This window comes from Oncorhynchus keta, chromosome 35, assembly GCF_023373465.1.
Source record: "Oncorhynchus keta strain PuntledgeMale-10-30-2019 chromosome 35, Oket_V2, whole genome shotgun sequence".
NCBI classification, from domain to species: domain Eukaryota; kingdom Metazoa; phylum Chordata; class Actinopteri; order Salmoniformes; family Salmonidae; genus Oncorhynchus; species Oncorhynchus keta.
In genome coordinates, this window is record NC_068455.1 from 54,326,247 (window position 1) to 54,341,559 (window position 15,313).

Here is a 15,313-nt window from a genome sequence, read left to right on the forward strand (position 1 = left end):
GTATTTTGTGTAGATCAATCCCACTTGGTAACACTATAAAATGTGAAGAAATCCAAGAGAAGTGTAGACCTTCTAAAGGCGGTGTAAAAAATGTCTGTTTCCCTCCCTCTCTCTTATCTATATCTCTCCTTCCCTGTTTAGCTATGCAGGTATTCTGTTTCCCTTTTTGCAAGGTCACCGGCTGGGCTTACCTCTGTTCCTGTTCATCTCCCCACCCCTTCTCATCTCTCTCCCTCTCTCTTTTTGGGCCAGGAAGGCATTTGATTTATCCTCCTGCAAGGTCAGAATGTGGGTTCTCTCTCTCTCTCTCTCTCTCTCTCTTTCTCTCTCTCTCTCTCTCTCTCTCTCTCTCTCTCTTTTCTCTCTCTCTCTCTCTCGCTCTCTCGCTCTCTCTCTCTCTCTCTCTCTCTTCTCTCTCTCTCTCTCTCTCTCTCTCTCTCTCTCTCTCTCTCTCTCTCTATCTCTATCTCTATCTCTATCTCTCTCTCTCTCTCTCTCTCTCTCTCTCTCTCCTCTCTCTCTCTCTCTCTCTTTCTCTCGCTCTCTTTCACTCTCTTTCTCTCTATCCCTCCCTCCTCTCTCTCTTTCTCTCTCAGTAGTTCCTCCACCCCTGTCCTGCTAGCTGACTTCAGTGTAAGTGCTTGTGACAGGGGTAGGTTATGATGGCGCTGATTGCGCTCTTTGGCTTGACCCGGACAAATTGCCTGTGTGAGTGTCAGGTTCTGTGGCTGGAGGGCAGGAGAGCGGACCAAGTCCTGCTCTGCTCTCTCAACCCCACCCTCCTCACTTGCTTCTCCTGCTTCTGTCCTCTCCTTCACACTGTGTGGGTGATCCAGTGCACTCTTGTTCTCTGTCGTAGAGACGGTAACTAATCGCCATTCGGCAGTCATCGATATCTTAAATCCATTTGGCATTCTTATTGCAGCAATGCCTATTCTAAGTCAGTTTATCCTCTCTGTCTGTGTTTTAAGTGTGTTATGGTTGAGATAACCTGCTAAAGAGCCATCATTTAGGGGTTTATGAGGACATTAGTCAGGTGGATCTATGCATACAGTATGGACACACACACACACGTAAACACACAGAGACACATGCACACGCAAACACACACAAACTCCCGCATGCACTAGCTCTGCAGCGAGGGATCCGCACAGATGAACACACTCTTAACTCACTGCGATTACATCTGAAATAATTCCTCAGGGGTCCTGCTCTCTCTCCCGCTCCCCCTCTCGCTCTCTCTCTTTCTCTTTTCTCTCCCTCACTCCATGTCTCTCTCTCTCTCTCTCCCTCTATCTATCCACCTCTCCCTTTCTCTCTGTCTGTCTCTCTCTCTCTCCCTCTCTGCATCATGCACAACGTGAAGGCAACAGAAAAAGGAGAGGGACGTGCCAGAGCATGTTTGAACAACTCCTTCATCTACTAATGGGAGAGGGGGAAGAGAGAGAGAAAGGGGGGATGGGTTGTGGAATGAGAGAGAGGCAGAGCGAGGAGTCTCAGAGACAGATAGCGCTGGGTATGGAGATAGGATCAGAAGGACAGAGAGAAAATCTGAGACTGACAGAACCTCAAATAGCCACAGGGTAGTTAGAGAGATATCTCAAAGAGAGAGGGAGAGGCTGAGCATAAGAGAGAGAGAGAGAGAGTTAGAGGAGAGTGAGAGAGGAAGTCAGACAGAAATGGAAAGAGGGAGTTGGAGGAGGAGACAGTAACAGACAGAATGGTAGGGAGTTTGAGGAGACATATGAGAGAGTGGGAGTTAAAGTGCACATCGTTGTCAATCTGATGTTGGGCACGATAAGCACTGTTCTTGGCACCAGCAGGCATTGAGGCGGAATCTAGGGCACAAGCCGTTACCATAGAGTGGGCCCCACTCACCACTCCTCCCTCTACTTGGCAAGACAGAGTCCCATCCGGAAACACACTCTCTCTCTCTCTCTCTCTCTCTCTCTCTCTCTCTCTCTCTCTCTCTCTCTTTCTTGTAATGACAATGGTAAAGATTAGTTCTTCAGTAGCCATGGAGCAGAGCCAAGATGGAGCCCCAGAGCCGCCGAGCCGTGTCCTGCCAGTCGCCACCGGTGTAGTACAAATGCACCTGCCTCTTTAGAAACTAATATCCATAATGTACGGAAGCCATGGTTAATGCATTAGGAATGTAGCTGTGGGTAGTAGATGCTCTCAGGACCCTTTTCTCTCTCGCTTCCTGACACCTCTAACACCTCTAGTACTACTCTGTATTGGGGCTCTCACACCTTTATCTTGTATAACGTGTATCGTTTATCACCTAGCCTGCTCCCTGGACAGCTAACACACTTTTGAGTGGTGTGCAGTGTGTGCGCTTGGGCGGGGTCTGACGTGTGTGTGACGCGCGGACATAGCTGCGTGTGTGTGCACGACATGATTTGAGTGTTTATGGGTCTGGATATACAGTTTTTATTCGTTTCGTGTACTTTCGCAGAATGTCGTGTACTTTCTCACAAGGTTGCGTACTCTCGCATAATGCCGTGTACTTTCTCATAGTGCCGTGTACTTTCTCATGGCGTCATGTACTTTCTCATGGTGTCGTGTACTTTCTCATAGTGCTGTGCGTAGTGCTGTGTACTTTCTCATGGTGTTACTTTCATAGTGGTGTCAGTGTCGTGTACTTTCTCATAGTGCCGTGTACTTTCTCATAGTGTCGTGTACTTTCGCATAGTGTCGTGTACTTTCGCATAGTGCCGTGTACTTTCGCATAGTGCCGTGTACTTTCGCATAGTGCCGTGTACTTTCTCATAGTGCCGTGTACTTTCTCATAGTGCTGTGTACTTTCTCGTAGTGCCGTGTACTTTCTCATAGTGCCGTGTGCTTTCTCATGGTGCCGAGTTCTTTCTCATAGTGTCGTGTACTTTCTCATAGTGCCGTGTACTTTCTCATAGTGTGGTGTCATTTCTCATAGCATCGTGTACTTTCTCGTGGTGTCGTGTACTTTCTCATAGCGCCGTGTACTTTCTCATAGCTAGTCCTGGGGAGATATTAATAATGTCATGTCAATATACTCCTGTTCGCCCAGGCGATCCTTACAACAGCAACTATTCTCTAGTTTATTCACAGCATAACACGGCTCACCACTCACCTATTGCACAGGCCCTGCTCTCACTGAAAATCAACATTGCCAATTTGCATATGTAATTGGGTGGAAAGCGATTGGGCTGGAGCTACGTTTATAGAATGGCAACAGAGAATCACTAACCGAAGGATTCTGTGTTTTTCCTCGGCTCAGGCGGATGGGAGACGTTTACAGATTCAACTAAAAAACTGCACTCACGTGACTCCAAAGGGATGAATGTTATTGTGGTTTATCAGTCTGCAGCCTGATAGATATATGTGTGTGTGTGTGTGTGTGTGTGTGTGTGTGTGTGTGTGTGTGTGTGTGTGTGTGTGTGTGTGTGTGTGTGTGTGTGTGTGTGTGTGTGTGTGTGTGTGTGTGTGTGTGTTACTGTGCAGTTGGTCGAGCAGGGACAGTAAGTGTACGGTTCCTTTGACGAGTCTTCATTTCGTTACTGGGTTCTGGGAGACAGACTGTTCTTGTGTGATGAATTACATCTGTGTGTGTGTGAGCACTATGGTCCCTTACCATGGTGCCACTGTGTGGGGGACTTTTGTTTACCCAGTAAAGTATACCCAAGGCATTAGCATATCTTAATCCCTCCAAATGGCAGTGGTATGTCCTCAAGCCACTGAGATCTGTCCCACAACCGTCTGTCAAACCATTTCCCATCCCCTTTTACACACAACATGAATCTTTATAGATAGATAACATGTGCCGTACTCATATATACCTGAGCAGATGCGTTTTTTACAAGCGATTATATGACCTAATACACATTGATCCGGGAGGGAGTGACTTTCAATGTTATTGTTTACTTCTTTAAGTCCACAGGGCAGATTAAGCATGATCACTGATGGCAACTCAAAGGCGATCAGAAGCTGGTAATAGTGAACATAGTGCGGATTGCTTTGTCTCTTTTCCTTACCCACAAGAGAGTGACTATTGTTTGAGGCCTATGGACACGGAGTGCCAACAGTACCGCCATTTCTATGATATTCCTATTACCATAACTCCGCCAATGTGTCATACACCCACTATGCCGTCTCAAGTGTAGACACAGGAAGTTTAGGGAGCGCTTTTATCTGTGGCGCACAATGGGAGCTCTGTACTGAGTGAGCGTTGAGTTATGAGTTGGAAGAAACCGCTTTGAGCAACGGCTGTGGTGAAAAGCTTCTTATTCTGAGAGTTTGGACTCTCCGTACAGGAGCACTATTGTAGTTTCTTCTGTCCTGGTGGGGACTTCTCAAAGTTCATGGCTTCGTTGTCGTCGTCGTGAGGGAAGTCAGGGAGAAGGACCAAGTTTGAGGTTTGACTTTGCTTTGCCTTGTTTGGTTGCTTTTCAAGAGGTCGGGGTGTCCTGTCGGCTTGACAACAGCACCATTCATAGTGTGTCAGCGTTACTGCAACACCAGAAGGTTACGGATGGGATAGAAGGCAGCCAGGGGTAGCCTATACTGTTCCTCGATGCCGCTTCCTAATAAAATAATAGTAGCTTGGGTCGAAACTATTTCAGGCAGTCTGTAAGGTTATTCGGTCACAAGGTTGTTTATCTGATCCAAACTGTGGATGTTGTTGTTGTTCAGTTTACTACTTTTTGCTACTTTTATGAAGCTTTGTTGCTTATCTCAAATGTAAAAAAATAAATAATTAAAAAGTCAAATCCGTAAGCTGTTGCTATAAAGGGGAAGGTCAGAGAGGGTCAGAACCCGGCTTTGGTTAAGGTGTGTGACGTCAGAACGGCCCTCTCATAGTAGTCATCAGGTCAAGCTGGGTGAGTTCTGTTTAAACAAGAGGTATTGGAATAGGCGGACATTTTGATGGATGCGTCCCCCAGGGAAAGCAGGACAATTTGGGAACACACACACACACACACACACACACAACAAAGTATGTCTCTTGGCCTTTGAGATTCCTAGATACTTCTCCTCCACTCCATTTTTCTGCTTCTGCTATCCCTCCATCTCTCCGTCCTTCCCCAGTTCCTTCCACCTCTGTGAACGAAAGAGAAGTGTCCCTTCTCTCCGGGGGCATTGTGGCAGCTGTCTGCAGGCAGAACAAACAGCCAGGCTAGAAGTTGTTAATTGACCGTGGCGATCCATAGAATCCATAGGCTGCTTAGACCCGGCTCGCTCAACCCTTACACGCGTGCATGCGCACCCACACACAGCATATAAAACACACAGCCCGGATTGGGGAGCCAGTGCGATGCAGAGCGGAGCGCCCTAAGGAATGTCGTCATAATTTCGGGGGTTATTTTACCCCCTTTTTCTCACGAACTTTGATGATATCCAATAGCAATCTTGTCTCATCGCTGCAACTCCCCAACGGGCTCGGGAAAGGAGAAAGTTGAGTCGTGCGTCACCCGAAACATGAGCCGCCAAACCGTGCTTCTTAACACCTGCCCGCTTAACCCAGAAACCAGCTGCACCAATGTGTAGGAGGAAACACCGCTCAACCGACAACCGAAGTCAGCCTACAGGCGCCCGGCCCACCACAGGAGTGCGATGAGCCAAGTAAAGCCCACCCGGCCAAACCTTCCCCTAACCCGGGCGACGCTGGGCCAATTGTGACACAGCCTGGGATCAAACCCGGGTCTGTAGTGATGCCTCATGCCTTAGACTGCTGCACCACTCGGGAGGCTCTAAGTAATGCTTAATTGCAGGCATGGGGGGCCTAGCAATAGTGAGAGGAAGAGAGAGGAAGTAGGCTAGCTTGTGCAATTAATTGGCCCAAATTCAGTGTGTATGCAAAATGTAGATGAACATTTTTCCCATCTTGCTCCGACTGTTCCCTTATGTCTGATTATTGCAGATGACAGAATATTGAGCGATCTGATTGGATAATACGTTTTGTGTTGCTCAGCCCTTTAGGTGGTTTACCTCTGTGTGTCCAACACTTAATGATGATTGGTGAGATGGTAAGCTCGGAGTTCCCCCGTTTAACGTGTCCCTGTTATGAGCAAAGAAAGGGAATATTAGATCATCAATATGGTGTCGCCACGGAGTAAGCCTTGAGAGTGGCCCTGGTTGGAAATATGGCGTGCGTGGGTGCATGCTTCTCTCCACCCCTACCACACGTACCACATTTCAACCCCAGAAACCCAAGTCAAACATTACCACATTAACATTACCCTATACAGTACGGACTTTATCCTTATCTCCCTTCTAACCTCTCACCTCTGACCTCTCTCTGTCAGGTGATCCTAGTGAGCTCGTCCATTAACGAGCGTGACCAGATGCTGTTCATTAGTACAGACGAGGGCTCCTCGTTCCAGCGACAGCCCCTCTCCTTCACCGCGGAGACCCTCTTCTTCCACCCCAAGGAGGAGGACAAGGTGCTGGCTTACTGCAAGGAGGGAAAGGTGGGTCAATGTCATAATTAGAGATAATTGTGCTTTTGTGGGGATATCTATTTCATGTTCATAGCATTTCTATCAGTTCACAATTAACAGAACTATATGTTGTAAATATGCTAAAATACCAAAAATCGCTTTGAGCAGCAAACTTGTTTTGGACAGATATACTTTACAGTGCTACTTAATGCACAGCTAGGATAGCCTTGCCCTAGCAAACGTAGTGTGTCGTGTTGTGTGGCGTAGGTAGCCTAGCGGAAAGAGCATTGGGCCAGTAACTGAAAGGATGCTCGTTCGAATCCCCGAGCCGACAAAGTAGAAAAATCTGCCAATGTCCCCTTGAAAAAGGCACTTAACCTTAATTGCTCCAGGGTCGCTGTTGTTAATGGCTTGCCGTGACCTTAGTCTCCAAGGGTGTCTCAGGGGGAGTTGGGATATGCAAAAAAAAAAACATTTCCAGTTCATCCATGCTGTATAACAATGTGTGAAATATGACAAAAAAATGGACTGTTTTATTCAGCGTGGTTGTAATGAGCCTACAGTGTGGGGAATACGGAGTGTGTTGAATTGACCAACTATACGTACAGTGAAAAAATAAATGCCCTTAGTCACAGATCTCTGTAGGGTCAGCTTACCTTCCCCAGATCCCAACCGTTTTGAAATCCATAACCATTGGGGTAAGTAAAAGACACAAAAACTGACCCTAGGTCAGTGTCGAGGGACAGTTCTGCGTCACATTTGGCATCGTCTCTCGATCTCTCCTCAGATAACTCACAGTCACAGTAGCAACAGAAAATGTAGGGACCTCCACTTGAATCATTTAGAGTTAATTAAACAAGAAATTAAACGAGGTTTTAATCTGTTCCATATGGCCAGGCTACAGATGGAGAGTAAAAAAAAAGTCATTTAACAGTACAGAAAAATCATTTAGCGGAAGAAAGAGATGGGAGGCCTACGGTGGCCCCCCTCTCCTCCAAACGCCTGTTAGAATTCATATATTTGTATGGGAGAGATGATTGGAGAGATAATGCCCCTTGCGATTGGTTATCCTTTGGAGATGTTGCTGTGGTCAGGTTTGATTTATCTTGGTTCAGCCAATCCGGTTTTATTACGTTTGATCCTATCGATTAAATTGGGCTTTCTGGATTTCAGCGAGAGATTCGGTGTTTGCAAAGGTTTGTTGTCTTCTGCTAAAGTGTGTTTGCACTTGCAATACCCTATGTGCGTGTCAGCGGAGGCTGCTGAGGGGAGAACGGCTCATAATATTGGCTGGAACGGAGGCAATGGAATGGTATCAAACCATGTGTCTGATGTATTTGATGCCATTACATCTTTTCCACTCCAGCCATTTGTGTGTGTGTGTGTGTGTGTGTGTGTGTGTGTGTGTGTGTGTGTGTGTGTGTGTGTGTGTGTGTGTGTGTGTGTGTGTGTGTGTGTGTGTGTGTGTGTGTGTGTGTGTGTGTGTGTGTGTGTGTGTGTGCGGCAGTAAGGGAATGTGTGCAGGCTTGCTGGTGAAAACTTTTTGTGCTGTTTATGTCTGCTGGGATACCTGGTGAGAAAATCAATACATATTCATTATTAAGCCGATCAATGGTACACATGCACACACAACCAAACTCACATACTGACACACACACACACACACACACACACACACACACGGAATAACCAACTAAGATTAATAGAGGTTAGCCTGAGGTAGGTGAACCGTTGAATTCTCTTGCTTGACTTACTGGACCGGATGTTCTTCAGCACAATTTACTACACACTGAGGGATGTTCTTCAGCACAATTTACTACACACTGAGGGATGTTCTTCAGCACAATTTACTACACACTGAGGGATGTTCTTCAGCACAATTTACTACACACTGAGGGATGTTCTTCAGCACAATTTACTACACACTGAGGGATGTTCTTCAGCACAATTTACTACACACTGAGGGATGTTCTTCAGCACAATTTACTACACACTGAGGGATGTTCTTCAGCACAATTTACTACACACTGAGGGATGTTCTTCAGCACAATTTACTACACACTGAGGGATGTTCTTCAGCACAATTTACTACACACTGAGGGATGTTCTTCAGCACAATTTACTACACACTGAGGGATGTTCTTCAGCACAATTTACTACACACTGAGGGATGTTCTTCAGCACAATTTACTACACACTGAGGGATGTTCTTCAGCACAATTTACTACACACTGAGGGATGTTCTGACACCATAAAATCACCAATACTGAGATGAAAAGCCATGACAATCATCCATTTCACCTCTTTATCCATACAACTCCTGTTTGGTCGGGCATTTACTATTTTTTATCATATACATTTATGACATTAGCTACAACTTTGATGTAAAGAACCTTGGTGTAAATTCATTGTTTGATAGTTTGATTGTTTTCTATTCAAAGCTCTATGTGTCCACGGATTTGGGCCGGAAGTGGACTCTAATGCAGGAACGAGTGACCAAGGACAGGATATATTGGTCAGTGATTTCCTATTCCTGTTACAGTATGTCTCCCACTTGCTTTACAGTACTGTAACTCTGGCCTTTACATTGTCACACCCTCACTCACAAAATATAGCTGTGATCAACTCACGGGTTAGAGAGTTTTTCAATTTGAGGTTTATCTCCTCACTCCTTCTGCATCTCTCTCTCTCTCTCTCTCTCTCTCTCTCTCTCTCTCTATCTATCTATCTATCTATCTATCTATCTATCTATCTATCTATCTATCCCTCCCTCGCTCCTGTTCTGAGTGTACCCAGAAGGTCATAGAGACAGTTCCTGCCTGTTTCCTGCTCTCGCCTCTCAGAAATGATCTCTGATCCCCTTGGATCCAGATCAGTGGTTGTAAAGCCAGTAGTGTTGAGACCTGGACAGGCCTGAGTTATCAGCTGGATCCAGATCAGGGGTTGTAAAGCCATTCACCAAATCATCCCCAGCACATCTTACTGTATGAGGATAGATAGATTAGTTCCAAAGTCTGTTTTGAGTCAAGCAGATGTTGTGGCTAATATCTGATCTAGGATCAGATTACCCAACACAAGTCGGACCTTCGCCCCCACTATCAGTTGAGATGTAAAACTGATCCCAGATCTGGGGATAGAGGCAATTCCCTTACACTTTACAATGCATAGCATTTCACATATGGATACCATTACAAAGGCATTAGAAACACCTTTTTTTATGATGTATGTATTGGCACTAGCTGTAGGAAATGAGAGATCAAAAGATTACGTACCGTATACGTAATCCCAGCACCACATTTGTATCCCTAACCACTGACTACCAATAAAATATCACCACATATACTTTGCTTTGGCCAGTGACTCCCCAAACAGTCTAATAGTGAGTATGTAATGAGATGTAATGAGATGTAATGAGATGTACAATACTAACAGAGACACAGAAGTGATATGCCTAGGGAGTTTTTCCTAGTCAAGTCATATGGTCAAGCAAAACATTTCTCTCTCGCTAGAACACATTAGGACCCAGAGTTTTGTTTTGTGACCACATGACCTGACCAAGAAAAACTCTTGGCCCTGAAAAATCCTCTCAAAGCATCCGTGCTTTCCGAATTGCCAGAATTAGCTAATAGTTGGGTCTGGAATAGCTTTATCCTCACTGCGTGGCCTACTGCTCCTAAAAGAGCGGAAGAGAAGAGTGGTCTGGGGTCCTTATAAATCAGGAACACTTTAAAGAGCTAGTCAGCTTCTATCTGGCAGGGTGGTCCGTCCGACAAGATGGACGCCAGACACTAGTGCTTTGTACCACTTTCTCGACACGTTCAGAGTTGGGTTTAGAGGTATTTCAACTATTTATCTTGTGTAAAGCATTGCTGGCGAGTGGCTATCCCATGAAATAGAACAGATGTGAATTGGTTATGGGTGGTGAAATGGTGGCTCGTATGCTGCTTGAGGCCAAGAGCAGACAGGAAACACAACTCAGAGAATGACACAGTATGTGAGGAGAATACGGACGTAAGGAAACATGTGAAATAGAATTCAACTTTTTTCCAGAAGGAGTTTTGTTCACTCTATTTCTCCCTCCCTCCTTTCCTCTTCCCTACCCCCTTCATTCTCTCCCTCTCTTCCCCAGCTTGCTAATTGCTCATAAAGGCTCTTTATAGGGAGCGCAATGGAGGTTTTTATATCTCACCTATATCTTTATAGAGCTGGGGAGATTTCACAGACTTCCCTGCCGACTTCTAATCAGATTCACTTTACTCGGAGGACAGAGAGAAAGTGACAATAGGAAGGGGGGGGGGGGCAAAGAGAGAGAGAGAGAGCTGGAGAGAGAGGGGAAGCAAAGGAGGTTAAGTGCACGACAAGTTTGGTTATGTTTACCCCAGCTGCCAACTTTAATACTAACCTCCTCTGTCTCAGGTCTGTGGCTGGTGTAGATGTGGACCCTGACTTGGTGCATATGGAGATGCAGGACACAAGTGGAGGTACGATGCACTTCTTTCAGTGTGCACGCATGTCTGGATGGATTCTGTGAGCTACATCTTTGACCTCTTTCTCACCGACCAAATGTGATTCTTCTCGAATCCCCTAAACACACATTGCTACCCTCAACTACCCTTTTCTCATGCCATTCCTCTCCCCTGAAGACAAGTCTGCCTGTGCAATGCTCTCAACTCCTCACTCAACTCCCACAGGCACCAGGATTATCATATCATTATATGATATGATCATTATATTATATTACCATGGATTATCATATCATCAGCCAGCCAGGTTAGCTCTGCACGACCCACCAAGGGGAATAGGTATGTGTAGTGTGGGGGGGTGGGGATGGTTGTGTGTGTGTGTGTGTGTGTGTGTGTGTGTGTGTGTGTGTGTGTGTGTGTGTGTGTGTGTGTGTGTGTGTGTGTGTGTGTGTGTGTGTGTGTGTGTGTGTGTGTGTGTGTGTGTGTGTGTGTGTGTGTGTGTGTGTGCGTTTGTGCCCAGATGTAAACATGTGTGTGTGTCTGCATGCCTATGTTAGAATAAACAGTACCAGTCAAAATTTGTGACATAGGTACATTCTTTATTTTTTACTATTTTCAACATTGTATAATAATAGTGAAGACATAAACTATGAAATAACACATATGGAATCATGTAGTAACCAAAAAGGTGTCAAGTGAATTAAAATGTTTTATATTTGAGATTCTTCAAAGTAGCCAACCTTTGGCTTGATGACAGCTTTGCACACTCATGGCATTCTCTCAACCAGCTTCACCTGGAATGCTTTTCCAACAGTCTTGATGGAGTTCCCACATAAGCTGAGCACTTGTTGGCTGCTTTTCCTTCACTCTGGGTCCAACTCATGACAACTACCTACCGATCCTCGACTTCAGCGATGTTATCTATAATATACCCTCCAACACTCTACTCAACAAATTGGATGCAGTCTATCACAGTGCCATCAGTTTTGTCACCAATGCCCCATACACTACCCACCACTGCGACCTGTACGCTCTCGTTGGTTGGCCCTCGCTTCATACTCATCGCCAAACCCACTGGTTGCAGGTTATCTACAAGTCTCTGCTCGGTAAAGCCCCGCCTTATCTCAGCTCACTGGTCACCATAGCAGCACCCACTCGTAGCACGTGCTCCAGCATGTATATCTCACTGGTCACCCCCAAAGCCAATTCCTCATTTGGCCGCCTTTCCTTCCAGTTCTCTGCTGCCAATTACTGGAACGAACTACAAAAATTCCTTAAGCTGGAGACTCATATCTCCCTCACTAGCTTTAAGCACCAGCTGTCAGAGCAGCTCACAGATCACTGCACCTGTACATAGCCCATCTGTAAACAGCCCATCTATCTACCTCATCCCCATACTCTTATTTATTTATTTATCTTGCTCCTTTGCACCTCAGTATCTCTACTTGCACATTCATCTTCTGCACATCTACAATTCCAGTGTTTAATTGCTATATTGTAATTGCTTTGCCACCATGGCCTATTTATTGCCATAACTCCCTTATCTTACCTCATTTGCACTCACTGTATATAGACTTATTGTTTTGTTTTTTGTACTGTATTATTGATTCTATGTTTGTTTATTCCATGTGTAACTCTGTGTTGTTGTATGTGTCGAATTGCTACGCTTTATCTTGGCCAGGTTGCGGTTGCAAATGAGAACTTGGTTAAGTGTGCCTTGAATTCTAAATAAACCACAGACAGTGTCACCAGCAAAGCACCCCCACACCATCACACCTCCTCCTCCATGCTTCACGGTGGGAACCACACATGCGGAGATCATCCGTTCACCTACTCTGCATCTCACAAAGAATACGGCGGTTGGAACCAAAAATCTCAAATTTGGATTCATCAGACCAAAGTACAGATTTCCACCGGTCTAATGTCCATTCCTCGAGTGTCTTTGCCCAAGCAAGTCTCTTCTAATTATTATTATTATTTTTTTAAATTTGAAGTCTCTTTTTATTGGTGTCCTTAGTAGTGGTTTCTTTTCAGCAATTCGACCATGAAGGCCTGATGTACGCAGTCTCCTCTGAACAGTTGATGTTGAGATGTGTCTGTTGAACTCTGTGAAGCATATATTTGGGCTGCAATCTGTGGTGCAGTTAACTCCAATGAATTTATCCTCTGCAGCAGAGGTAACTCTGGGTCTTCCTTTCCTGTGGCGGTCCTCATGAGAGCCAGTTTCATCATAGCGCTTGATGGTTTTTTGGGACTGAACTTGAAGAAACTTTCAAAGTTCTTGAAATGTTCCGGATTGACTGACCTTCATGTCATAAAGTAATGATGGACTGTTGTTTAAGCTGTTCTTGTCATAATATGATTATTTGGTCTTTTACAAAATAGGGCTATCTTCTTTATACCACCACTACCTTGTCACAACACAACTGATTGGCTCATACGCATTAAGAAGGAAAGATATTCCACAAATGAACTTTTAACAAGGCACACTTGTTATTTGAAATGCATTCCATTTGACTACCTCGTGAAGCTGGTTGAGAGAATGCCAAGAGTGTGCAAAGCTGTCATCAATGCAAAGGGTGGCAACTAAGAATCTAATATATTAAATATATTTTGATTTGTTTAACACTTTTTTTTTGGTTACTAAATGATTCCATGTGTTATTTCATAGTTTTGATGTCTTCACGACTTCAACAATGTAGAAAATGTTTTTAAAAAATAAAGAAAAACCCTTGAATGAATTGGTGTGTTCAGACTTTTGATTGGTACTGTATGTGTGTGTGCGTTACAATGTGTTCGGGACACTTTCACAACCCGCAATCCCACAGTGTAGACAAGGAGAAGTATAGAATCTGAGACTCGAAGGCACAAAAAGAAGGAGAGGAAGTACAAATGAAGGACAAATGAAGGAGAGGACATGTTAATAATACCTTGTTTACTTAACACAGTTTTCCTGATAAAATTAAGTCACCAAAGTGTCATACTTAAAATAGTGTCATCGTCCTCCCCCAGAAAGTGAGGAACAACTCCCAAATCCCATATATGTGTCTATACTTTCTGATTGTGTACCGGATAGAGTGTGAAACCTGTCATCCTGAACAAGCCCGGCCGTGTTTTTTCAGAGAACCAGAGAGTCTGTCTGTCTGGGCCAGCTGCCCAGGCAGGAGAGCTCTTTACTGGGCTAGGCAGGTCCACATGGTTCCCATCTCCCCCACCCTCCCCCGCCTCTCTATCGTATGGCAGCTCATACATCCAGACGGATGGGTTAGAGGGGCCCATGCGACCAGGCATGCCAGGCCAAGCTGTTCCCCCTGCGCCACCCTGTCACCCTGGGTCCTGTCAAGGTTAAACGATGGCAGGTAGCAAGGGGGATGGTGGGTGGCCTGGTCACATAGTGGAGCTGAACCCCAGGGAGAGGCCTAGTTCTAACACAAATCCTGGGATTTGCTTAGGGTCTGTGCCCAGGGATGGTGGGTGATGAGGGGGGTAAGATGGGGGGAGGGGGTACAGGTGATGGGCTGATGGATGAAGCAGACTCGCTGGGAGACTGGCAGGGTCTGTGTGTGTTTCATTGGGGAGATTGATGTGGGGAGCGTTGCGGGTGCTAATGCAAACACACGGACAGCCTTTTGTCTCGTCACACACCCAGATGCATACAGCAGCACACTGAGCGAGTGCACGTAGACTCGCATAATCATGTTGGGGGGAAAAACTCGAAGTAACCTCCTGTTCTCTCACTATCACGTAATCATTCACGCCGTCTTTGAAACTATACGCACAATTCATGTCGGAAACCGCAGTGTTCTGAAGAGATGACGGAAAAGAGCAGACCCCCCCAAAAAAAACGTCTGCTCTTTTCCTGCGTTCTTCCCTTTCAGTCTGATCTTTGCCGGAAGTTTCTCTTTACCAGCTGCTACGTTGTTTGGTGATACGTGGTTTTCAGTTGTTTTGCGTTATTTCCTGGTTATCTCCTCCTCAGCCGGGTCAGGCAGCGAGAGTGTAGCAGGTCCGTGCGCCGTATGAATAAGTGTACGTGTCACAAGCTGGAAGTGAATGCTTAACCAATCTAATTGCCTTTTAATGAGTTCTCCCCGTCTGCTGTTCTGATTAAAGTCTGAGCATTGCAGTACATTTCCGTCCAGCCAGACTGGAACAAAAGTTAAGCAATAATAAACAACAGAAGAACGAAAGAGAGACAACTTGAAAGAAGTAAAAAGTAGAACGTAATACCCCCCTAAGATAAAGTTTGATTTTGTGGTGTTTTGGACTGTTTGCATTTTCTTCCAACGCTAGCTTGTCACTTCCATCTGGCTTGCGAGGCGTTGTGTTTTCAGCGGCCTTGCCGCTACTGACTGTTGTTGCTGATGCAGCAGCCTGCTGTGTGAAATTCAATACGGTTTAGCGTTGCGACAGAAGCTAACCCAACCCGCT

At 45.4% G+C, this 15,313-nt stretch overlaps 1 protein-coding gene across 6 annotated transcripts in view; it reads left to right on the forward strand.

Annotated features, from left to right (window-relative positions):
• The window catches only part of LOC118369140 (VPS10 domain-containing receptor SorCS2-like), a 324,788-nt gene that overhangs the window by 250,615 nt on the left and 58,860 nt on the right, over positions 1-15,313 (forward strand). For all 6 annotated transcript variants that reach the window (XM_052495733.1, XM_052495734.1, XM_052495736.1 and 3 more), the window contains exons 4-6: positions 6,285-6,449; positions 8,861-8,934; positions 10,836-10,900. In XM_052495733.1, coding sequence (XP_052351693.1) covers positions 6,285-6,449; positions 8,861-8,934; positions 10,836-10,900 — 304 coding nt within the window. The remainder of the gene's footprint in view (positions 1-6,284; positions 6,450-8,860; positions 8,935-10,835; positions 10,901-15,313) is intronic.